Source organism: Bubalus kerabau, chromosome 6, assembly GCF_029407905.1.
Source record: "Bubalus kerabau isolate K-KA32 ecotype Philippines breed swamp buffalo chromosome 6, PCC_UOA_SB_1v2, whole genome shotgun sequence".
NCBI lineage: Eukaryota > Metazoa > Chordata > Mammalia > Artiodactyla > Bovidae > Bubalus > Bubalus kerabau.
Genome location: NC_073629.1, coordinates 106,576,200 through 106,600,681, shown reverse-complemented (window position 1 = coordinate 106,600,681; position 24,482 = coordinate 106,576,200). Strand labels below are relative to the sequence as shown.

At 39.9% G+C, this 24,482-nt stretch overlaps 1 protein-coding gene and 1 long non-coding RNA gene across 2 annotated transcripts in view; one reads left to right on the top strand and one right to left on the bottom strand.

Annotated features, from left to right (window-relative positions):
- Positions 1 to 4,532: 4,532 nt before the first annotated feature.
- LOC129655630 (uncharacterized) lies at positions 4,533 to 9,006 on the bottom strand. Its single transcript, XR_008716063.1, has 3 exons — positions 8,888 to 9,006; positions 5,742 to 6,755; positions 4,533 to 4,864 (listed from the first exon to the last, which is right to left on the bottom strand). It is a non-coding gene; the product is annotated as an uncharacterized LOC129655630 (long non-coding RNA).
- A 23-nt stretch (positions 9,007 to 9,029) lies between these two features.
- Positions 9,030 to 24,482, top strand: part of RLF (RLF zinc finger) — an 80,628-nt gene continuing 65,175 nt past the window's right edge. The window contains exon 1 of the mRNA XM_055586283.1: positions 9,030 to 9,406. Within this exon, the coding sequence (XP_055442258.1) occupies positions 9,170 to 9,406 (237 nt within the window). The 5' untranslated portion in view covers positions 9,030 to 9,169. The remainder of the gene's footprint in view (positions 9,407 to 24,482) is intronic.

Sequence of the window (24,482 nt, the reverse complement as noted above, 5' to 3'; positions counted from 1 at the left end):
CCATATTTGCACTTTACATGAATCCCTTTTCTCATTAGATTCTCACATATACACTGACAGCTGAAATATTCATTATTATCTTCCTTTTGCATATGGCTTAGAAGTACCCCTGACCTCAACTAACTATGGTTAACACAAATGGATCATGCATTTTAAAATACCCCAAATTCCAAGCTCTAAACAAGCCATGGCATATCTTCAGTTTCAGTTCAGTTGTTCAGTCATGTCCAACTCTTTGCGACCCCATGGACTGCAGCACGCCAGGCCTCCCTGTCCATCACCAACTCCTGGAGTTTACTCAAACTCAGTCTATTGAGTCGGTGATGCCATCCAGCCATCTCATCCTCTGTTGTCCCCTTTTCCTCCTGCCTTCAATCTTTCCCAGCATCAGAGTCTTTTCCAGTGAGTCAGTTCTTTGGATCAGGTGGCCAAAGTACTGGAGTTTCAGCTTCAGCATCAGTCCTTCCAATGAATATTCAGGACTGATTTCCTATAGGATGGACTGGTTGGATAGTAAATCCAGTCACTCAACCAGGTCCCCTCTCTAGTTCTCAAAAACTCTGTGGCTCAGGATTGCTGATCTTATCCAAGTCTGTGCTTGGATAGAAGCAAAAGGCAAAGGAGAAAAGGAAAGATATATCTATTTGAATTCAGGGTTCCAAAGAATAGCAAGAAGAGATAAGAAAGCTGTCCTCACTGATCAATGCAAAGAAATACAGGAAAACAATAGAATGGGAAAGACTAGCAATCTCTTCAAGAAAATTAGAGATACCAAGGGAATATTTCATGCAAAGATGGGCTCGATAAAGGACAGAAATGGTATGGACCTAACAGAAGCAGAAGATATTAAGAAGAGGTGGCAAGAATACACAGAAGAACTGTACAAAAAAGATCTTCACGACCCAGATAATCACGATGGTGTGATCACTCACCTAAAGCCAGACATTCTGGAATGTGAAGTCAAGTGCGCCTTAGAAAGCATCACTAAGAACAAAGCTAGTGGAGGTGGTGGAATTCCAGTTGAGCTATTTCAAATCCTAAAAGATGATGCTGTGAAAATGCTGCACTCAATATGTCAGCAAATTTGGAAAACTCAGCAGCCGCCACAAGACTGGAAAAGGTCAGTTTTCATTTCAATCCCAAAGAAAGGCAATGCCAAAGAATGCTCAAACTACAACTGTACTCATCTTACATGCTAGCAAAGTAATGCTTAAAATTCTCCAAGCCAGGCTTCAACAATACGTGAACCATGAACTTCCAGATGTTCAAGCTGGATTTAGAAAAGGCACAGGAACCAGAGATCGAATTGCCAACATTCGTTGGATCATGGAGAAAGCAAGGGAATTTCAGAAAAACAATTACTTCTGCTTCATTGACTACGCGAAAGCCTTTGTGTGGATCGCAACAAGCTATGGAGAATTCTTAGAGATGGGAGTAGCAGACCACCTTGGACTTCCCAAGTGGCGCTAGTGGTAAAGAACTGCCTGACAATGCAGGAGATGTAGGAGACCAGGGTTTGATCCGTGAGTCAGGAAAATGGAGAGCATGGCTACCCACTCCAGTATTCTTGCCTGGAGAGTTCCATGGACAGAGAAGCCTGCAGGCTACAGTCCATTGGGTCACAAAGAGCCAGACATGACTGAAGCAACTTAGCACACACACACTAGACCACCTTACCTGTCTCCTGAGAAACCTGTATGCAGGTCATGAAGCAACAGTTAGAATCTGACATGAAACAACTAACTGGTTCCAAATTGAGAAAGGAGTGCCAAATATACAAGGCTGTATATTGTCACCCTGCTTAACTACTATGCAGAGTACATCATGCAAAACACCAGGTTTGATGAATCACAAACTGGAATCAAGATCAGATATGCAGATGATACTACTCTAATGGCAACAAGTGAAGAGGAACTAAAGAGCCTCTTGATGGGAGTGAAAGAGGAGCGTGGAAAAGCTAACTTGAAATGCAACATTAAAAAAACTAAGATCATGGCATCTGGTCCCATCACTTCATGGCCGAGAGAAGGGGAAAATGTGGAAGCAGTGACAGATTTTCTTTTCTTGGACTCCAAAATCACTGCGGACAGTGACTGCAGCCATGAAATTGAAGGATGCTTGCTTGTTGGAAGGAAAGCTATGACAAACCTCAACATTAAAAAGCAGGGGTATCACTTTGCTGAGAAAGGTCTATATAGTCAAAGCACTCCAGGCTTCCCTGTCCTTTACTAGCTCCCGGAGTTTGCTCAGATTCATGTCCATTGAGTCGGTGATGCTATCTAACCATTTCATCCCTGCTGCCTCCTACTCCTTTTGCTTTCAATCTTTCCCAGCATCCGGGTCTTTTCCAATGAGCGGTGTGGCTCTTTGCATCAGGTGGCCAAAGTATTGGAGCAGCGGCTTCAGCATCAGTCCTTCCAATGAATATTCAGCCCTTCCTTTATAATTGACTGGTTTGATCTCCTTGCAGTCCAAGGGACTCTCAAGAGTCTTTTCTAGCACCACAAATCAAAAGTGTCAATTGTTTGGTGCTCAGCCTTCTTTATAGTCCAATTCTCACATTCACATGTGACTACTGGAAAAACCATAGCTTTGACTATATGAACCTTTCTTGGCAAAGTGATGTCTCTGCTTTTTAATACACTGTCTAGGTTTGTTGTAGCTTTCCTTCCAAGGAGCAAGCATCTTTTAATTTCATGCCTGTAGTCACTGTCTGCAGTGATTTGGGAACCCAAGGAAGTAAAATCTAGATGATACTATATCTCAATTCTATTTAGCCCAAGTGGGATGGAGTTTCAGGAAGAGGTTACAGATTGACCAAGGCATAGGCAGGAAAACTGTAATGTGCGATGGAGTGGGGACATGATTGGGGAACTACCAAACAACTCTGTGCTTTTAGAAGTAGCAAGCAGTTGAACTTAAAAGCCAGGTTGAATATTTTTATTCTATTTGAAGCAAGAAAGGGCTATCATGTTTAAGCAATGGAGGTAGATTTAGAAGATGAATCAGGGAGTAAGTGGTAGGATCTGGAAATAGCAATATCCCTTGCAGGGCTCCTGCAATAGCCTAAGCAAAAGAAAAGTAAGACTTGTCTATGAGTGGTTGTGCAATGAAGGAACGCATCCTTCCTTAACCCCAACAGATAAAATTCCCCAAAAGGAAGAGCAAAGAAGAGTTTTCTGGGGGGAATCTCCGGCAAGAGGGAAATGGGCTGAAACAGAGTCTGTGAGGTTTTTAGAGTTTCCGCCTCCTTTGGGGGTTCTCTACCTTTAAGGCCCCTGACTCTTCATCAAGACACAACAAAAAAGCCTCCAAGCAAGGAACACCTGAGCTCCCAGGGTTTCAGTGAGCTGACCATCCCAAGTCCAAAGGTGAGGGTTTAGGAGGGAGTGGTGACAGTCATGGTGGATAATCACTCAAAAGGAGATTCTAGGATATAAACACTGCTCCCACCCACCAAGCTCTTCTTGGACCTTTAGAGGAGATGTTGTCATGCCCCTGGGCAAGGCTAAGTGGCATTAGGTTAGAGAAGAGGTGGGTGGAATAAAATTTCCTAAGGACAAATTGATAGGATTTGGCATCTCACCTGATTAGAGTTTGAGGAAAGGAAAGAGAGAGAATGGAAAATAATTCTGAGAAGCCTGGGTGTTGGTACCAGGGTGACTTAAGACCTTCTAGCTGCCTTTCCACTGAGTCTTACCTTCCTAAGCAAACTTCTGGTGCTAATTTTGTTTGTTTCCCAAGCCATCTTTTCTATAGGGATTCCATTATATTTCTTACAATAAATTAGTAAATTGGGCTCTTGTGATTTAATTACCACCTGAATGATATCATAGAACCAAGTTCTTGAATCTGCAAGTCAGAAATTCTAGCCTGATCAATTCCTTTTATAATCCACAGTTTAAGTCTGTTCTCTGATTATTTTATTACCCACAGGGTAATCATGAAAATAAACCATTTCTACAGTCAGTATATGTGTGTGGGTCCGGAAGGTCTACAATAAGAGAAGCTACAGCTATTCTCTGAGACTGAACCTCATAGAAGTAATGGTAATATTTACTTAGAGATTTCTCTGTGTCTGTCCTAAAGATAAAGTTTGGCTACATTTTATTAGACCTTATGGCATTCCTATGAGATATAGGCTACAGTTATGCCCATCTTAAGAACATGAGGTTCAAAGAAATTAAATGATCTAAAGGCACACTACTAACAAGCAATGGAACTGGGGTTCAAAGCCAGCAATTTGGATTTTTACATATATTTGTATGAAATTATCACTACAATAGTAGGCATCCACAATGCGTTTTGAATTGGAATAGATTAATCTGCAAAAAGAAACAACCCTACTTCATCACTTGTAAATGTGTGGCTGATGGTGTACTGAAAAATACCCAGCTTCAATCAACGGGAACTGCAAGTACCCATGAAACTGGAATATAAATTTAAAAAGTTGCAAATAAATTGTTGCTATTGTTGCTCAGCCTCTCCGCCCTGTCCGACTCTTTGTGACCCCATGGACTGCAGCAGGCTAGCCTTCTCTGACCTTCACCATCTCCCGGAGCTTGCTCAAACTCAGGTCCACTGAGTCGGTGATGCCATCCAACCATCTCATCCTCTATTGTCCTCTTTTCCTCCTGCCTTCAGTCTTTCCCAGCATCAGGGTCTTTGCATCAGGTGGCCAAAGTATTGGAGTTTCGGCTTCAGCATCAGTCCTTCCAATGAATATTCAGGATCGATTTTCTTTAGAATTGACTGGCTTGATTTCCTTGCAGTCCAAGGGACTCTCAAGAGTCTTCCCCAACACCACAGTTCAAAAGCATCAATTCTTCAACAGTCAGCCTTCTTTATGGTCCATACATGACTACTGGAAAAACCACAGCTTTGATTAGATGGACTTTTGTTGGCCAAGTAATGTCTCTGCTTTTTAATATGCTGTCTAGGTTGGTCATAGCTTTCCTTCCAAGGAGCAGGCGTCTTTTAATTTCATGACTGCAGTCACCATCTGCGGTGATTTTGGAGCCCAAGAAAATAAAGTCTGTCACTGTTACATTGTTTCCCCATCTATTTGCCATGAAGTTATGGGACCAGATGCCATATTCTTAGTTTTTCAAATGTTGAGTTTTAAGCCAGCTTTTTCACTCTCCTCCGTCACTTTCATCAAGAGGCTCTTTAGTTCTTCTTCACTTTCTGCCATAAGGGTGATGTGGTCAGCATATCTGAGGTTGTTGTTATTTCTCCCAGCAATCTTGATTCCAGTATGTGATTCATCCATCCCAGCATTTCTCATGATGTACTCTGCATAGAAGTTAAATAAGCAGGGTAACAATATACAGCCTTGATGTACTCCTTTTCCTATTTGGAACCAGTCTGTTGTTCCATGTCCAGTTCTAACTGTTGCTTCCTGACCTGCATACAGGTTTCTCAAGCGGCAGGTCAGGTGGTCTGGTATTGTTGTGATCTACACAAATGCTTTGGCATTGTCAATAAAGCAGAAATAAATGTTTCTCTGGAACTCTCTTGCTTTTTTGATGATCCAACAGATGTTGGAAATTTGATCTCTTGTTCCTCTGCCTTTTCTAAAACCAGCTTGAACATCTGGAAGTTCAAGGTTCATGTACTGCTGAAGCCTGGCTTGGAGAATTTTGAGCATTACTTTACTAGTGTGTGAGATGTGTGCAATTGTGCAGTACTTTGAGCATTCTTTTGCATTGCCTTTCTTTGGGATTGGAATGAAAACTGACCTTTTCCAGTCCTGTGGCCACTGCTGAGTTTTCCAAATTTGCTGACATATTGAGTGCAGCACTTTCACAGCATCATCTTTTAGGGTTCAAAATAGCTCAATGGGAATTTCATCACCTCCACTAGCTTTGTTCGTAGTGATGCTTCCTAAGGCCCACTTGACTTCACATTCCAGGATGTCTGGCTCTAGGTCAGTGATCACACCATCGTGATTATCTGGGTCATGAAGATCTTTTTTGTACAGTTCTTCTGTGTATTCTTGCCACCTTTTCTTAATATCTTCTGCTTCTGTTAGGTCCATACCATTTCTGTCCTTTATCGAGCCCATCTTTGCATGTAATATTCCCTTGGTATCTCTAATTTTCTTGAAGAGATCTCTAGTCTTTCCCATTCTATTGTTTTCCTCCATTTCTTTGCACTGATCACTGAGGAAGGCTTTCTTTTCTCTCCTTGTTATACTTCAGAATTCTGCATTCAGATGGATATACCTTTCCTTTTTTCCATTGCTTTTTGCTTCTCTTCTTTTCACAGCTATTTGTAAGGCTTCCCCAGACAGCCATTTTGCTTTCATCAGGCACTCTGTCTATCGATCTAGTCCCTTAAATCTATTTCTCACTTCTACTGTATATGTGTTAGGGATTTGATTTAGGTCATACCTGAATGGTCTAGTGGTTTTCCCTACTTTCTTCAATTTAAGTCTGAATTTGGCAATAAGGAATTCATGATCTGAGCCACAGTCAGCTCCTTGTCTTTTTTTTTTTTTTTTTTGCTGACTATAGAGCTTCTCCATCTTTGGCTGCAAAGAATATAATCAATCTGATTTCAGTGTTGACCATATGGTGATGTCCATATGTAGAGTCTTCTCTTGTGTTGTTGGAAGAGGGTGTTTGCTATGACCAGTGTGTTCTCTTGGCAAAACCCTATTAGCCTTTGTCCTGCTTCATTCTGTACTCCAAGACCAAATTTGCCTGTTACTCCAGGTGTTTCTTGACTTCTTACTTTTGCATTCCAGTCCCCTGTCATGAAAAGGATATTTTTTTTGAGTGTTAGTTCAAGAAGGTCTTAAAAGTGTCACGTGAGGGTATGTTCCTTGGTTCTTTGTCTCGTCACAATAAAGATTTGGAGCAATGGACATTAAAGCCCTCAGCGCATCACAACTCTCGGGTCTTGGACAAACCGTGTTACAGCTCTTAGGCAAATCAGTGTTACAACTCCATTTTATTTATAAGATAGCAGGAGAATCCAAGACTCAAAGAGAAGAGAGTGGAGGAGTGCGTGGGGAGGGAGGGAGAGGGAGAGAGAGAGAGAGAGAGAGAGAGAGAGAGAAAGAGAGAGAGAGCGCGCGCGAGAGCGAGAGAGAGAGAGAGAGAGAGAGAGAGAGAGAGAGAGAGCGCGAGCGAGAGCGCGAGCGCATGCACGGGAGAGAAAGTCCCAGAGAAAGCGCTTTGGCTCCTCCTTTTATATGTTTTTTCCTCCACCTGGGCCTGCCCTCTGCAAATTGGGCTTAGCCAGGAGTGCTGTTTGTTCTGTTTGTTCTGCCTGAAGTCTTCACTCTGGTCCTCGGACCTTCCTTGTCCTTTAGCCACCGCCATTTTGGACTCCTTTTCCCTATTCTACCTACCTAACATAAGTCTTCATAGAAGCATTCAACTTCAGCTTCTTCACAATTACTAATTGGGGCATAGACTTGGATTACCATGATATTGAATGGTTTGCCTTGGAAAAGAACAGAAAATTACCTAGCACTATTAAATCTCAATGAATATCAATGATGATGATTACTATTATTATTAGGAATTGCTGGCTTACAGGACATGTGCATCTTGAATTATTACACATTCTTCTAAATGATGTATCAATTTATACTATCAGCAGCATGTAAGTTCCATTTTCCTAATTCCTAACACATGGTACTAATTTAAAACTGCCAATCGGATGAGTATGGAATTGTTATGTAGGTAGAATAGGGAAAAGGAGTCCAAAATGGCGGTGGCTAAAGACAATGAAGGTCCGAGGACCAGAGTGAAGACTTCAGGCAGAACAAACAGCACTCCTGGCTAAGCCCAATTTGCATAGGGCATTCCCAGGTGGAGGAAAAAAACATATAAAAGAAGAGCCAAAGCGCTTTCTCTCGGACTCTCTCTCCCGCGTGTGTGTGCGCTCGCGCTCTCTCTCAGTCTCTCTCTCTCTCTCCCCACGCACTCCTCCACTCTCGTCTCTTCAAGCTGTAACACTGATTTGCCTAAGAGCTGTGGCATGGTTTGTCCAAGACCTGAGAGCTGTGACACGCCGAGGGCTTTAATGTCTGTTGCTCCAAATCTTTGTTGTGACGAGACAAAGAACCGAGGAACATACACTCGCGTGACAGATATTAATCCTTTAATGTTTATAAATGTAATGAATATTGTCTAGTTTTTGGGTTGTCATCATGCACCAACTTTTAAAACTTGTTACTGCAGAATCAACAGTTTTAATCTAATAATATTTTCCCTTATGGTTTGTGCTTTTTGGATCTTAAGAAATTCTTCTCTATTTTGATATCATATTTGTATTTCCTTTACTCCATCCAGTGTTTATTTTTAGATATGGTTTGAGGTAAAAATCCATTTTTTTTTTCGTTTGGAAAAAAATGTTTCAGCGCCATTTATTGAAAAGTTCATCCTTTAGTAGCTGCTGCTGCTGCTAAGTCGCATCAGTTGTGTCCAACTCTGTGCGACCCCATAGACGGCAGCCCACCAGGCTCCCCCGTCCCTGAGATTCTCCAGGTAAGAACACTGGAGCGGGTTGCCATTTCCTCCTCCAATGCATGAAAGTGAAAAGTGAAAGTGAAGTCGCTCAGTCGTGTCCAACTCTTAGCGACCCCATGGACTGCAGCCTACCAGGCTCCTCCGTCCATGGGATTTTCCAGGCCAGAGTACTGGAGTGGGTTGCCATTGCCTTCTCCGCATCCTTTAGCTACTGACGTGTAATGCCCTCTGTGTTATAAACCACGTTCCCATGGTGTAGTCTTCATTTCAACCTCACAACCTCCACAACCTTGCTTATTATTATTACTTTCTACTGGGGATGCTTTCCTTTAAAAAGGCTCTTCTCCTGGCTACATCTCTCTCGTTCTTCAGATCGCAGCTCAAACGTCATTCTTTCATACCTAGATTATGTCTACATGTATGTCCCATCTCAGTGACCCCGTAACTCCAAAAGTAATGGAAGGACGGCAGTGGACAGGAACTTCTGGTTAGTTGTTGCCAGGCTGTTGCCAGGGCGGCTGTAGAGGAGGCCGCGGAGGGGAGGAGCGTCCAGAGTTCTAATGACGGAATCCAGCGGGCGCCTGAGTCGCCCCTGAGTGCGTCACCACGCGCGGTCGGCCGGGGGCGGGGCCAGGTCTGAGTCACGTGGCTTGGTTGCCTACGCGCTGCTGGGCCGTGGGAAGATGGCGGACGGAAAGGGAGACGCCGCCGCCACCACCGGGGCTGGGGCTGAGGCTCCGGTGGGAGCCGGAGCCGGAGACGGAACCGAGACTGAGTCCATGGCTCGGGGCCATAGTCCCGCATCTCCGGCGCCGGTAGCCTCCGGATTGCGACCCTGTCTGTGGCAGCTGGAGACAGAACTGAGGGAGCAGGAGGTGTCGGAGGTCTCATCTTTGAACTACTGTCGGAGCTTCTGCCAGGTGAGGGGCGGACTGGCTGGCTGAAGGCGGCGGGGCGGGGAGACCAGGGGAAGAGGCCCCGGATCCGTTGCTGCTGCCGGGGCTGGACTGAAAGGCGCCACCTCCGTGTCTTGCCGCGCCCCCGGGGCCGGGAAGGCCCAGTTCGAAAGCCCAACCGCTGGCCCCCGTCCGCCAAGTGCCCGACTTTGGCCACCGCCAGGGAGGGTAGCGCTGGGTCAGACTGAGAGCTGGGAGGGCGCCGGCGGCTCCCTAGAAGGGCCGTGCCCTGTCGTCGTTGCCTGTCCCCCAGCCGGGTGGTTGGAGCGCCATTGCCTCTTGAAAGATTGATTGCTCCTTTCTGCCAGGAGATCCTTTTTTGAGTGCAGATGTCCAAATTGAAATGCCTGGATTTTCCTACATAATTCGGAGATGTATGTTGGGGCCAGAGACTTATCTTTGGAGTCAATGTCTTTTGGGCCCCTCAAAGGTATGACAGTTGGCTTTGAAAGGCGTCTAGGGCTTTCTGTTTAGGGATGGTTGGAGCTGGTTGGTTGTTTGGTTTTGGCTGCCTTGAGGGGAGGGTATTAAAGCTGTTCTTTCGCCTTTTCTATGTTCTTTGGAGAATTGTGCTGCCAGAAATGAGGCTCTTAATCCTTGCAATGGTTATTTGGGTCTTTGAGTAGAAGAGGATTGGGAAAGATGTGGAGTGTGGTCTGTTTTGGCAGTTCTATGACCATTTCTGTGCCATAGTGGGTCCTAACCTATGATTATCTATTTCTTGGTATGCTGAGTTTTCTTTCCATGATCACGTCGCGATTTTTCTTTGTAAATTTGAAGATGTACCATGATTATTTCTTCCTCTGCTTGTTCTAATCAGGTTTTGGAAGCACCCCTCTGCTTCTCACCTGGTGCACCTTAAAGAATGCAAAATAATCGTAGTGTGTTGGCACTTGGGCTCTTAATGAGTAGTTGAGCGTGCAGAATAAATTGCGGTGTGCCAAAGTTATTATTTTGAGGGACAATTTGCTCTGTTGGTCCGGAGGATGATCAAAAATTGACTTGATTGATTGCTTTTCTCCCTCCTCTCTGCTGAGCCAGAAGCGCTTCTCCTCTTGAATAGATTTTGTCCTTGCCAATGAATCTTTTCCCTACATTGTATCACTCCAGTTTGTCTACAACCTGCAGCCTTTACCCTGAACTGTGAAGTACTAAGGTGTCCTCTGCATTTTCACTCTCAATGAACATTCTTACTATACAGATTTACAAACTTTTACTGACTCCATAGAATGGTGCCAGACACTTTGCCAAGTGCTGAGGAAACATGAATCAGACAGCATTTACCCTTGATGAGTTTACCATTTGGAGGAGCTAGTAGAAGTAACAGTATTGCTGATGCAGTTTTGGTGATGATGGAAGAGGATACCTTGTACAAAGGGGGGGCGGGGCTCATGGGACATCTTTTGGGAAGACAGTCAACTAGTAAAAATAAATGTAAAGGTTAACTACAGACTGTAATACATATCAATACTTAGAAGTAACTGGGAGAGGCCAATTTAGATGGAGTGGCCTGAGAAGGCCCTGTGCCTGAAGGGTTGAAAATGAGTCTTGTTAAGTATGGGAAAAGTAAGTGGCATTGTAGTGTTAATGGTGGAGAAGAGAAGGAAAACAGTGCTTTGGGAGAAGAGGGAACTAATTGGACCAGGATTAGTGAGGAGGAGAGCAGAAGAACTGTTGGTTTGGGATAAGCCTTCTAAGCTTTCGTAGTCTTCTTGGAAGGATAGCAGGAATGGATATAACCAATCAAATTGAAGCTTGTCAGAGAATAACACACACACACACACACACACACACACACACATTGCTTTAAGCCTAGTACTGGCGGATTTGATTTTGACTGATTTTTTAATGTATTGTCTTTGCAACACTTAAGATGCGAGGGCACAGAAGAATTTTTAAAAGAAAATATTTTTGTAATTTTTTTTTTAGTGAATTTTTTTTTGGTCTGAAATTTTCTTGAAACAGTTTTTTACACTAATAAAATAAAAGTATCAGTGACAATATGTAGTAATAGAAAGCACATTGGATTGGGAGTTATTTGGGTCTTAATTGTGACTACTGCTTACTTGCTCTAGCTAATAACCTTGGGCAAAATGTGACTGTGAGATTCTGTTTTGTTTTCTGACCTTTATCTGCTTGTAATGCTTTATACAAATAGAGCAGAAAGTTTATTTTCAATTCTTCACAATATTTGTCACATTATTTTGGCACATTTTTTCCCATAGCCCAGTCAACTTAGGGTGTCCTTTCTTATCAGATACAGAATTTTTTTTTAAATTTTTATGATGAAGTAGGAATAATTTCACCATCCAAATTTGGTTGAATAGCTTTTGGTTTCACATTGGAAAGGCAGAGTCAGATTTTTTCACCTACTGACTGTGTGTGTGCCTGACATTGCACTTAGTGCTGGGAATAGGGACCTGTCCTGCAGGGAGTACCTAAGGAATGTGTAAAGAGAAGTAGTGATGTTAGATTATCACAAAGGCCTCATCTGTGCTCTCGGGGATGCTTAACTGCCACAAAAGGTATTTTTATCATGTGTGTAAGTTAGAGATATTGTCTTAGGGACTTAGAGTGCCCAAAGTAGAACCTCCTGCAACAGGCTGGGACCATATTCCCTCTAGCTTTTGCAGCACTTAAAAGAAATGGCTCTGTCTTTGGAATTGCACCAAATCAAGAAATAAACTAGCATATGAAAGGATAGAGAAGCTTGTTTCATTCTGGGCATGTTTTCAATTTTCAGAAGTTTGTAAAGATGATCAAAATGAAACTTCATAAGTAATAGTTACTAAGAAAATGATTTTTAGATGAAGTTGTAGTCAGTGAAAATTTGTATTCAGTGACAGTTGGATGTGGATTTTTCTTTCCCCCTTTCCCTCAGTTCCTTTTCTAAAAACATTGTCTGCCAGACATTGTGGATAAAATTAACTCTAGAAAACAGTCTTTCTTTGTTCTGCTGAAAAATTGATGATATCCTCTCAGGTTCTTACTATGTTTTGGGAACCCAGATTCCTGAAGTTTTCCAACTGGTTGGTGTATTTGTAACACAGATTTTGAAGACTTTTACAGTAGACTTCATTTACAAAATTGACATTATTGAGTGAATGATTATACTTTGAGAGTATTGGGCAGTATACTGCCCAATATATATCAATCAAAGTATATTGATTATACTTTGAGAGTAGCTTTATGAGTAATCCTTGTTTATGAGACACTTCCAGTTTTGGACTAACAGTGACTTTGTAGATTTTTAAATGTTAACTCGGTGAGTATTGAATATATTTCAGTTTTCCCTAGATTAGTGATTGGGTCCAAAGGCCTAAGTCAGATTGCCATTCTATACCATCTTTACCATTTAAACTAGCTGTGTGACCTTGGGTCATGTTAATTTTCTTTAAACCGAAGTTTCTCATTTGCAAATGTAATAATAGTACTTACTGTTCTCTATGTAAATACATTGTTGTGTGGACTAGATAAAACAATCTCTATAAAAAGCCAATGGCTCTGAAACTGAGTTTTCCGGATTTCTTGGGATGAAAAGTCGTAACAGGCTTGCCCCCAGCTTACTTTTCAGCTCTTAAGTAGCCAGTCCCACCACCCCAGTTCTACTCTTACTCAGAATTACTGTACTTGGATGCCATGGACCAAGTATGGGAGCTCAGTTACTCTGTGACTAAAATTGTGCCTACAGGTTTTTAGGTGCATTATTTTGGAAAGATGATCTTAATTGTCATTGGATTCATCAAGATCCAAAACACACCTTAGGCTTTCAGTAAATGTTTCCCAGGTGACTGATCTACAAAGGATGGCATTACTACTTTAACAAGAACTCAGTTCTTCAAGCATTTTTAGGTCTTTCCCTTTCATTGTGCTGTGAAAAGTGAAAGTGACAGTCCCTTGGTCCTTTCCAACTCTTTGTGACCCCATGGACTGTACAGTCCATGGAATTCTCTAGGCCAGAATACTGGAGTGGTTAGCCTTTCCCTTTATCAGCTGAAGCACAGGGGAAGCCTAAAAATACTGGAATGGGTAGCCTGTCCCTTCCCATTGGATCTTCCCGACCCAGGAATCAAACCAGGGTCTCCTGCATTGCAGGCGGTTCTTTACCAACTGAGCTATCAGGGAAGCCCCCTCATCATGCTGTTCTATCCTTTCTCACATTTTCTGCATGGCTGACTTTCCTTCTCTAGGGCCCTGTGCAAATGTCACCTTATCTGTGACGCTTTCTTTGATTTTAATAGATTTCCTTTTAGTCGTTTGCTTTCTTTTGACACTTTGCATATACCTGTTGTTCAGTCGCTCAGTTGTGTCCAACTTTTTGCAGCCCCGCGGACTGCAGCACACCAGGCCTCCCTGCCCTTCACTATCTCCCAGAGCTTGCTCAAACTCAGGTCCATTGAGTCAGTGATGCCATCCAACCATCTTGTCCTCTGTCGTCCCCTTCTCCTCCCTTCTATCTTTCCCAGCATCCAGGTCTTTTCTAATGAGTCGGCTCTTTGCATCAGGTGGCCAAAGTATTGGAGCTGCAGCTTCAGCATCAGTCCTTCCAATGAAGATTCAGGGTTGATTTCCTTTAGGATGGACTGGTTTGACCTCCTTGCTGTCCAAAGGACTCTCGAGTCTTCCCCAACACCACAGTTTGAAAGCATCAGTCGTGTGCTGAGCCTTCTTTATGGTCTCGCTCTCACATCCACACATGACCACTGGAAAAACCATAGCTTTGACTAGACAGACTTTTGTCAGCAAAGTAATGTCTCTGCTTTTTAATATGCTATCTAGGTTCGTCATAGCTTTTCTTCCAAGGAGCAAGTGTCTTTATTTCGTGGCTGCAGTCACCATCTGCAGTGATTTTGAGCCCAAGAAAATAAAGTCTGTCACTGTTTCCTTTGTTTCCCCATCTATTTGCCATGAAGTGATTGGACCAGATGCCATATTTTTAGTTCTTTGAATGTTGAGTTTTAAGCCAGCTTTTCCACTCTCTTCTTTTACCTTCGTCAATAAGCTCTTTAATTCCTCTTCACTTTCTGCCATAAGGGTGGTGTCATCAGCATATCTGAGGTTATTGATATTTCTCCTGGCAATCTTGATTCTGGCTTGCATATGCCTATTTGGTTTTAGCTCTTTTTCTTGCTGTCATGGTCTTAGTTCAGGCTTCATAATGTCCTTTTGCATCTCTTCACTAATCTTCCTTGCCTTCCAAGTGACCTTATCTACAGTCCATTTTGGTGTTCCTTCTAAATTATAAACATGATCTTGTTGGTCACTTTATTCACTAAAATTCTTCCTTTTTTTTTTTTTTTTTGCCCCAAAGCCAAGATAAAATTCACACTTATTAACCTGGCAAGGAAAGCTTTTTAGGATCTGGACTGTTCCACCCCTTACACCCAACTTTCTCTCTCTCTTTTTTTGTCTATCTTCACCTCAGTGTTCATCTCTAAGTCTGCTTGATTAATCCCAGGGTCCTCCCTTAACTCATCTGCTTATCTATCCTTGAATACCTGGCTCAAGTAATAAGCTTTTTCAAACATTTTCTGATTTCATTAGATAGAATGAGGTGACTCTTCCACTTAGAATATGTACTCCAGTAGCATCTTGTACATCAGCATGGTACCTGAATTTTTTTTCCCATGTTTATTTCTTGTATTGACTAGTAAGCCAACAAGTCTTTGTTTTATTCTTGGTACCTAGAAATTAATACAATGCCTGGCCCACAGAAATAATTTGTTGAATAAATTTTGTAGGAACACCTAATGTAAAATCTGGTATGTTAAAAGGCAGATTTACTACAGGAAATTACTGTGAAGAAACAGGATAGGCAATTTTGGTCATTTCTTAGAGACATTACTTGTCAATTTGGCTTACATTTATATTAAGGTACAGATTTACATGTGTGAAATGAGGGCTAGAGTTGATGGAGGGGGGCAAATAGGAGACATCATGTAGTATTGAGAAAGATGCTAGGGCTTCCCAGATGGCTTAGTGGAAAAGTATCTGCCTGCCAATGTAGGAGACTCAGGAGACTCAGGTTCGATCCCTGGGTTAGGAAGATCCCCTGGAGTATGAAACGGCAGCCCATTCCAGTATTCTTGCCTGGAAAATCCCATGGACAGAGGAGTTTGGTGGGCTGCGGTTCATGGGGTCGCAAAGAGTCAGACAGGACTGAGCACACATGACTTGGAGATGCTGAGATAGCAAGGATCCGTCTTCCAAACTCCTTGAGGTTGGTGGCCATGAAGAGTCTTGAGCAATATCTTTTTATTTTTGCTTCTTTCAATTATTTAGTTTAAAGGATTTTTATTAAATGCATTAGCTTTTCTTCTTGTGCTGGCTTCTCTTGGGAGATATCTATATAGGAACTAGAGAACAGTTAGTTATAATCAGAAAAGCTAGTTTTTCAGTGCATATAACCAAAACATTATTGTAAATGTGATCTGTGAAGCAGTGGGAGCTTTGGGTGCTGTCGTTTACTGCGGTACCACCTAGTCTCTTATACTGTGGCCTCTAGTGACTTCTGTGCCTACCAGTGGATCATGCTCTCCTGAACCACGTTAGTAAAAAATCTAAATAGAAAACATCACTTATTTCAAGACTGCAAAGGCATTCGCAGACCAAAAAATATTTGTTTTCATTCTGTTCTAGACACCTGTCACCTGTCCCAGAGGTCTCCCTTGACTGTCTTATCTGAAGCAGCTCATCCCCATCTTCTTTTGACTCCTTAACACTCCTTTATAGTTCTTTTAATCACTGACTACTGTCTGATATGTCTCTTTGTCTGTATGCCCACTTGGACTGTAAGCAGCATAAGGGTGTTGATTGTTTTGTTTACCCCTACCTATATTAGTCCCTGGCTTTTAATAGCTATTCAATCAGTATTTGTTGATCCTTTGTCTCCTTCCTTCCATAAATCCTTGACTAGACTTCTTGAGAGCAACAAGTGAGTTTTAACCTATCTTAATCAAGAAATAAGAACTTTTTTTGTCAAGAAGGTCATGCTGCTTCCAGTAGGGATCAGGTCTTACTGTTCTTGTATTTTGATTAACTAAAAGTAGAATCTCGTTTTAATTTTGTTTACATTTTCTAAGAACTTCCCCTGGTTTCTTATATTCCACAAACATTTAAAGTAATGAATTTTTCAGCAAGGTTTATTTAGATTGAAGTATTTATTTTGGATATGATTGACACCATATTAGAAAACCCGAACATAGATTGCAAGTTGATATAAAAAAATAGATTCCTGAAACTTTCATTGCTGACATAGGCCAACATGGAAACCATGTGAAAAAATAGATATTTAATTTATTGAGCATCTTTTTGTGTGTCAGGCACTTGGGTAAGTGGTGGTATTTTCCTTTTACAGATAGAAAACTGAGACTCAGGGAAATTATGTAACTTTCCCAAGAGCACACAGCTGTGGTGAAGTCTGACTCCAGAGCCTATGCTGTTCTTTTTTAATCAGCATTTCCTAAATTATGTTTGCTCCATGAAATACATGTATTCATAAGTACTTCATGAAATAAGGATTCTGTGTTTATGTAAGTTGGGATGATGTTTGGAGAAATGCTTTTTTAAAAAATAGAAGACATACTGTGACGCCTAGAAAGACATTTAAGTTTAGTATGACATTTGCTAAGATAAGGCTGTCTATAAAACATTTTGCCATGTTCTAAACCTTGTATCAGCCCCCAAATCACATGTTTTGCCTTCATTCAGTTCAGTTCAGTCGCTCAGTCATGTCCGACTTTGTGACCCCATGAATCACAGCACGCCAGGCCTCTTTCATTATAGTAAAGCAAATCACTGTGGTGAATAGTTGATTGCCTTATGTTTCTGCACACCACTGAGTTTTGATTTCTTGGTTTCAGCCTAAATGACTGTGAGCTTTTTATAAAAAAAATTTCCCTGCAAAGTTTTTGCAGTTTTTAGATTATACTTATTGTCCCAAATGAACAATATTTTAATGTATTATAACTTTTTTGGAAATTGAGAATGAATTGCATTTCAGACATATTTTGAGTTCAAGTTTATTCATCTAGGTTTTCCTGTATTTCTGCAGCACAGCTAGCTTGGAAACTATTAATACTGATGTATTTATCTGTTTCTCCTCACTTTTGTGCTATACTGAATTCTCAATGTGTTTTTTTGAGGCCTTTTCTTGTCCTTTTTGGGGGGGGGGGGGAATCTAGTAGCTGATTGTGCTGACATTTATTTGGTTTTAAAGTATTTTTACTCCCAAAGAGATAACCTGAGTGTGCCACATTAGCCAGAACAGTAATGCCTTTTAATATGGACACTTACAAGGATTACTACCAGGTATGATAGAATAAATGACTTAGCTTGGGAATTGTATTTTTATGATGAATGATAGTATAAAATAGGTGTATTTTAATTTGTGATTTCATTTTCTTTTTTCATGTATATGTATATTTATATGCTTAAGGTATATAAGATATCTTAAGGTAATAAAACTGAATACTTATTTTTTGTTTTTTTGTGACTGCAGACTGATGCATGCTCTTTCTAGAAGTTTAAGACAAGACATATAAATGCATAAAGCAGAAAGTGAAAGTACCATGCAGTCTCACTGTTTAACTCATAAACACATTCTAATTGTAAAAAATTAGAATAATGTAAAAGAAGAGAAAGTAAAGATGAAAGCTATCACATACCCTTTATATTTCAGTGCTACATTTTCTTTAGATAACAGTTTGGGAATTAAAAGTTATAATACACTAAAATATTTTTCATTTTCATCATTCATTCATATACTTACAGAATTTTTCTGTATGATATGTACTGTCTTTAAAAAGTGTCAAGTTTATATACTAAAACTTGCTTATTTCATTTAATGTAGATATCTTTTCATGTGGAAGACATGCATATTGACTACATTAAAAAAATAACTTCATGGTATTCCATTGAAAACTGCATCAATTTTAAATTGTGCAGGGAGCAAAACCGTCAACACTTAAAAAAATAATTATTCATTTGACTGTGCTGAATCTTAGTTGTGACACTTGATATCTTTAGTTGCAGCATGTGGGATCTAGTTCCCTGACCAGGGATTGAACCCAGACCCCCTGCATTGGAACGTGGAGTCTTAGCCACAGGACCACCAGGGAAGTCCCAACACTCTTAATTGAAAAAATTTTTTTAACTATAAAAGCAATGCTCATGGCAGAGTATATAAAGTTACAGAAAAGTTTAAGGGAAAACTAAAAGCCCTCTTCTGCCTTCAGTTCCTCCAGTCACTTGGCAGAGAAGTTAACAGTGTCTCATGTATTTTCAAAAATGAAAATATACACTCTTCTGAAATTTGCATTTTAATTTACTATATTGAGGACAATTTTCTCTATCAGTACACCACAATTAAGTCATTTGTGTTCTTTTTTGTTGTTATCACAAATAATACTGAAGTGAATAACCTTAAACATTAAGCACCAGTTATTTAAATCCATATCATGAATTTCTGGGATTGAAATTACAATACTGGACTAAAGAGAATGTTTTTTAAAATTTTGATAGATACTGGCCTTGCCATTTCTGATATTACTGAACTTATTAATATTTGCCCATCTGGTTGTGGCAGATAATTGCTATTACACTATTAAATTAACAACATTTGTGTATTTTTTCATGTGTATTAGGTATTTATTTTTTCCCCCTGTGAGATTTGTCTTTACTTTGTAAACATACCTCTATTTGAAAATGTTATTAGTTAAAAGTCATTAAAATTTGATTGTGTCTAATCATTCAGTGTGACCTTGTAACCTTAGGATTCCATGCTGTTTGAGATTCTCAAGAAGCAGAACATACTGTAGAGTTAGTTGTGGCCTAACCTGAGGCCGTTGGACTGTATGATACAATTTAGTGATTTTTGTGAGAGGTTTGTAAGTGTACTCATTTCCAGCAAACATTTATTGATCATTCCTATTTTGGGGAGATTTGGGGATCTTTAGAAAGACTAATTCATAGCTGAATCAATGGAAAGACCCTCGTGCTTTTCATTAGCTAACTTTTTTTCTGTGTTGTTATCTTTATACATTTTCAAATAAAGTTCCACTGAATGCATGTATTACCTTGAACCAAATCAGTTTGTTATGGGGCTTCAAATTGCTACTTAAATGAGATGACCTTTCAGATGTGATTCTCCTTCAAAAGTAAATAATTCTATTGGGAAACATTTGCTAAAGATTATTTTTCTAAGTCGTCTCCAAACATTTGCCTTGTGCATCCTTATTGAAATAAATGAATATTAAAATTTTTAATGCAATACCAATATATAAAGTACAAGCAAACACAGAAGTATAAAAAGGGTGAGGTTTTAAACACTAATTTAAATGTTCAATATTGGACTTCCCTGGTGGTCCTTGTGTAAGAATGCACCTGCCAGGGCAGGGGACACAGGTTTGATCCCTGATTTGGGAAGATTTCACATGCCGAGGAGCAAGTAAGCCCATGGACCACAACTATTGAACCTAGATTCTAGAGCTTTCCAGCCACAGCTGCTGATGCTGTGTGCCACAACTGCCAAAGGCCGCACACCTAGAGCCTGTACTCTGAAGCAGGAGAAGCCACCCCAGTGAGAAGTCCACGTACCACAACAGAGACCAGCCCCTTGCTCGCTGCAACTAGAGAAAGCTCACATGCAGCAACAAAGACATAGTGCAGCTAAACAAAAGTTTCAGTATTATATTTCTGCCCCTTGATGGGTTATCATTTATCCCTCTAGGGTAAATGGCCATCCCAGTGGAAGCTACTCGACTAATTTGAGCTGAAATTGTTTACATTCGTTGTTATGCTCACTATCCTTATTTGGCCCTTCCTTCATAGTGAAATCTTGATTCTGATGTTTAAAGGACTTGGTTAATGAGAATGTTAAACCTAAGACAGATTATCCCATGAAGTTCTAAAAGTAAGTATGGGTAAAACATCATGTTTGGTCAGTCATGTTTTATCGTCTAATGAAATGGAGAACATACACAGCAACGTACATTTGAAGTTACGAGGTTTCATTTTAAATCCTCATTCTGATCCTCTCGTGACCTTAAACTTTGCTGTGCCTCTGTATTCCTGTCTATAAAATAGGGAGTAATTAAGAAGTTCCTGATGCTGGGAAAGATTGAGGGCAGTCATATCCCTACATAATTACTGGAAAAACCATAGCTTTGACTATACAGACCTTTGTCTGCAAAGTGATGCCTCTGCTTTTGAATATACTGTCTAGGTTTGTCATAGCTTTTCTTCCAAGGAGCAGATGTCTTTTAATTTCATGGCTGAAGTCACCATCCACAGTGATTTTGGGGCCAAGAAAATAAAATCTGACACTGTTTCCACTTTTTCCTCATCTATTTGCCATGAAGTGATGCAGTGAGAATTTGAAATTAAATCTCCTTAGTTTGAATTTGTTTTGGTATATAGGCATATTAATCAAAGATATGTATCTGAAAAACTGTCTTAATCAAACTTCAAAAATAAGTTGTCAGTTATATTTAAAATGAGTAGCCAACAAGGACCCGCTGTATAGCACAGGGAATTCTACTCAGTGTTATGTGGCAGCCTGGATAGGGGAGTTGGAGGGAGAATGGGTACATCTATATGTATGGCTGAGTCTCTTTGGTGTCCACCTGAAACTATCACAACATTGCTAATCTGTGATACTCCAATTTGCTGCTGCTGCTGCTGCTAAGTCGCTTCAGTCGTGTCCAACTCTGTGCAACCCCGTAGACGGCAGCCCACTAGGCTCCGCCGTCCCTGGGATTCTCCAGGCAAGAACGCTGGAGCGGGTTGCCATTTCCTTCTCCAGTGCAGGAAAGTGAAAAGTGAAAGTGAAGTCGCTCAGTCGTGTCCGACTCTTAGTGACCTCATGGACTGCAGCCTACCGGGCTCCTCCGTCCATGGGATTTTCCAGGCAAGAGTACTGGAGTGGGGTGCCATTGCCTTCTCCACTCCAATATAAAGTAAAATATTTTTTAAAAAATCGTAAAAAAAAAAAAGTTAGATCTTTAATAACTTGGCAAAGAATCAAAAAGCTAATAATTGTAAAATACCTGCTATGTACTATTCAGGGTTCTGGTCTACAGTGAGCTTATTGTCTAGTGGAGAAGATAAATATTAAACATTTTTTCCTATTGCATTTGCTTATTGTTACAGTAGAGCAGTAGTCAGTGTTTGATGGTCATATGTATTTATCCACCTTCCAACTAGTTTGTCCTTAGGTAACAGGAATGTAAGTAAAACAATTTCCTTGCCTAACTATTATGCAGTAATTTAAAACATAAATGTTTTTGAGTAAACAACATTATCTCTCCTTCCAGTTGGTGTAGACCATAGAGATGAATTTCCATGCCACTTTTCTATAATCAGCTTCATTGCCAAACAAAATTTGAAGCAAGTGTATGATTAAGAAGAGAAAAAAACCCACTAATTTCAGGGAAAGCAGGAATGCCAGAAATCCATCTTGAAATGGATGAGGGCTTCTTTATTTTAGGTTTGAAAATGCCAAAAAAACAAGTACCTCTTGAACATCCCAGAGCCATAAAATATTTGAGGTCAGGAGATTATTACAAAGGATCAGAAAGCTTTTGTTTATGTATATAAGGCGTACGTACCAAGACATACCAAATTGTATTTATCAGGGTTATTTGGCCATAGAGAGTAGGAATAGAGTTAGGTGGAACACAGGAGTGATCTTTTACTTCTTTATGGCATAGAGAACTTTAAAGTAGTAGGATTATGTGTGAATTTTCCTTTTTGCTGTATTTCAGTTTTTTGTTTTTGTTTTTTTTTTCAAATTTAAACAGACAAAAAGGGGTACTCTTTCTATCCCCTTCTGATGTCTATGTCAGAAGCTTTCTCTATCTCCTTTATACTTTAATAAAACTTTATAAAAAAAAAAACAGGCAAAAAGATAGTGCTGTATTTATTGATATGAAAGGTTATCCAGGATCTGTTGTTTTTTATAAAAAATGTTAGAAAACTAAAATATACTATTTTATAAAGCAGTGATAAATGGAAAAAGTTTGAAACACGGTTACTAAAGTGTTATCATTTGTTGCATTTCAGTGAAGAATAAGTGGAACATTCCCTTTGTATTTCTTGTGTTTTTGTATGGCTTGTACTTATGCTACCCTTTTAAATTAATTTTCATTTTATCATCTGTTGTTTCAGTACTTGTCTTTGCTTTTTTCCCTTGTTGGATCCTGTTTTCTGGCCCTCATGCCTTTGACTTGCTTTACTCCCCTATTTGGGGTGTGAGTTACTCTCCAGTAGTTCCTGAGGAGGTTTCCCCTCTCTTTTGGGTTAGTTAGGCTGGGTATAGGAATCTAGGTTGAAAGTTAGTTTTGTGCAAAACTTTGAAGGATATGCTACTTTCCAAAACAAATATTTCCAACATACAAGTAGTAAAGTGCATAATGCTAAAATGAACACAACCTCAGAAATAATTGAAGCTACCTGTGTATGCCGTGTCAGATTGTCTACCTCCCACTGTCATCCTGGTTTTGCTATTTAATGTTTCTCTGGCATCTCTTACTTTGTATGTGTGAATTTTAATACAATGTGTAGTATTATTTCTTACGTTTTCCAGCTGTGCTTAAATGATGCACTGTATAACACTAGTGGTAAAGAACCCACCTGCCAATGCAGGAGATGTAAGAGATGTGGGTTTGGTCCCTGGATTGGGAAGATCCCCTGGAGGAGGGCATGGCAACCAACTAGTATTCTTGGCCTGGAGAATCCCGTGGGCAGAGGAACCTAGCAGGCTACAGTCCACAGGGTCACAAAGAGTCGTACTGAAGTGACTTAGCACGAAGGCATGCACATGCATTCTTCTGAAGCTTTTTGAATACTAAGAGTTATCTAGTTATATGTATACTTTTTGGTATATATAGTTTTGATAACATTCATTTTTTGATACATTCATGATATGTAGTATTTCATTATGTAAATACATCACAGTTCATTCTTTTATTAATGGATTTGGAGGCATTTACATTAACTGCTGGGGTAGACATCTTTTCTTTGTATTTTTATATATGGATGCAAGAATTTCTTTCAGGGTATATGCCTTGAGTGGAATTCCTGGGTTCATACATAGGCCTATCTTCAACTATAATAAATATTGCGAAGTTATTCTCCACAGTATTTGTAGCAGTTTATGCAGTTACCAGTGTTTGAAGAGTTACTATAGGCCTGTATTCTTGTCGATACTTGGTGTAGTCAGACAGTTTAATTTTAGCCATTCTGGTGGGTGGACTGTGCTATCTTACTGTGGGTTTTTGTTTTTCTGATGTGAAGAGTTGCTTATCTTTTTGGTTACATTTATTGCTATTCAGATTTCCTCTTTTGCGAGTTATCTTTTCCCATTTTCTGCTCATTTTTCATTTGGATTGTCTTTTTCTTAACAGGTTTTATGAAAGTATATTCTAGACATGAATTCTATGTTGGTCATTATTTCAGAATTATATTTTCTTCAGTTTATCTTTTCACTTTTTGTATTACCTTTATGTGCAGAATTTTTACATTTTATTGCAGTGAAAATAGTAAATCTGACAATTAAAATGTAAAACTTATTAAAAATTTTTTTAATGGTTTTGTACATTTTGTGGACCATTGTCTTTTCTTAAAAATAGCTTTACTGAGGTATAATTGACATACAGTAAACCTCTCATATTTAAAACTTGATAAGCTTTGGCATATTTTTATACCCATGAAACCACAGTCAAAATAATGAATATACCCATCACTCCTAGAACTTTCTTTCTACTCCCATTGTATTTCCTCTTTCTTACTTTCCTTCCATAATAACTTTCCATCCTCACTCAGTTATGCTGCTTTCTCTATAGATTAGATTATAGATTATAGATTATATTCCATTTTTAGAATTTTACAAAGAAAACCTATACAGTCTCTTTTTGTTTTTTTTTCAGCCAGTATAATTATTTTGAAATTCTTTTATGTTGTATATATTAATAATTAATTTCTTTTATTGCTGAGTATTCTTTGTATGGCTTTATCATGATTTGTTTGTCCATTCACCTGT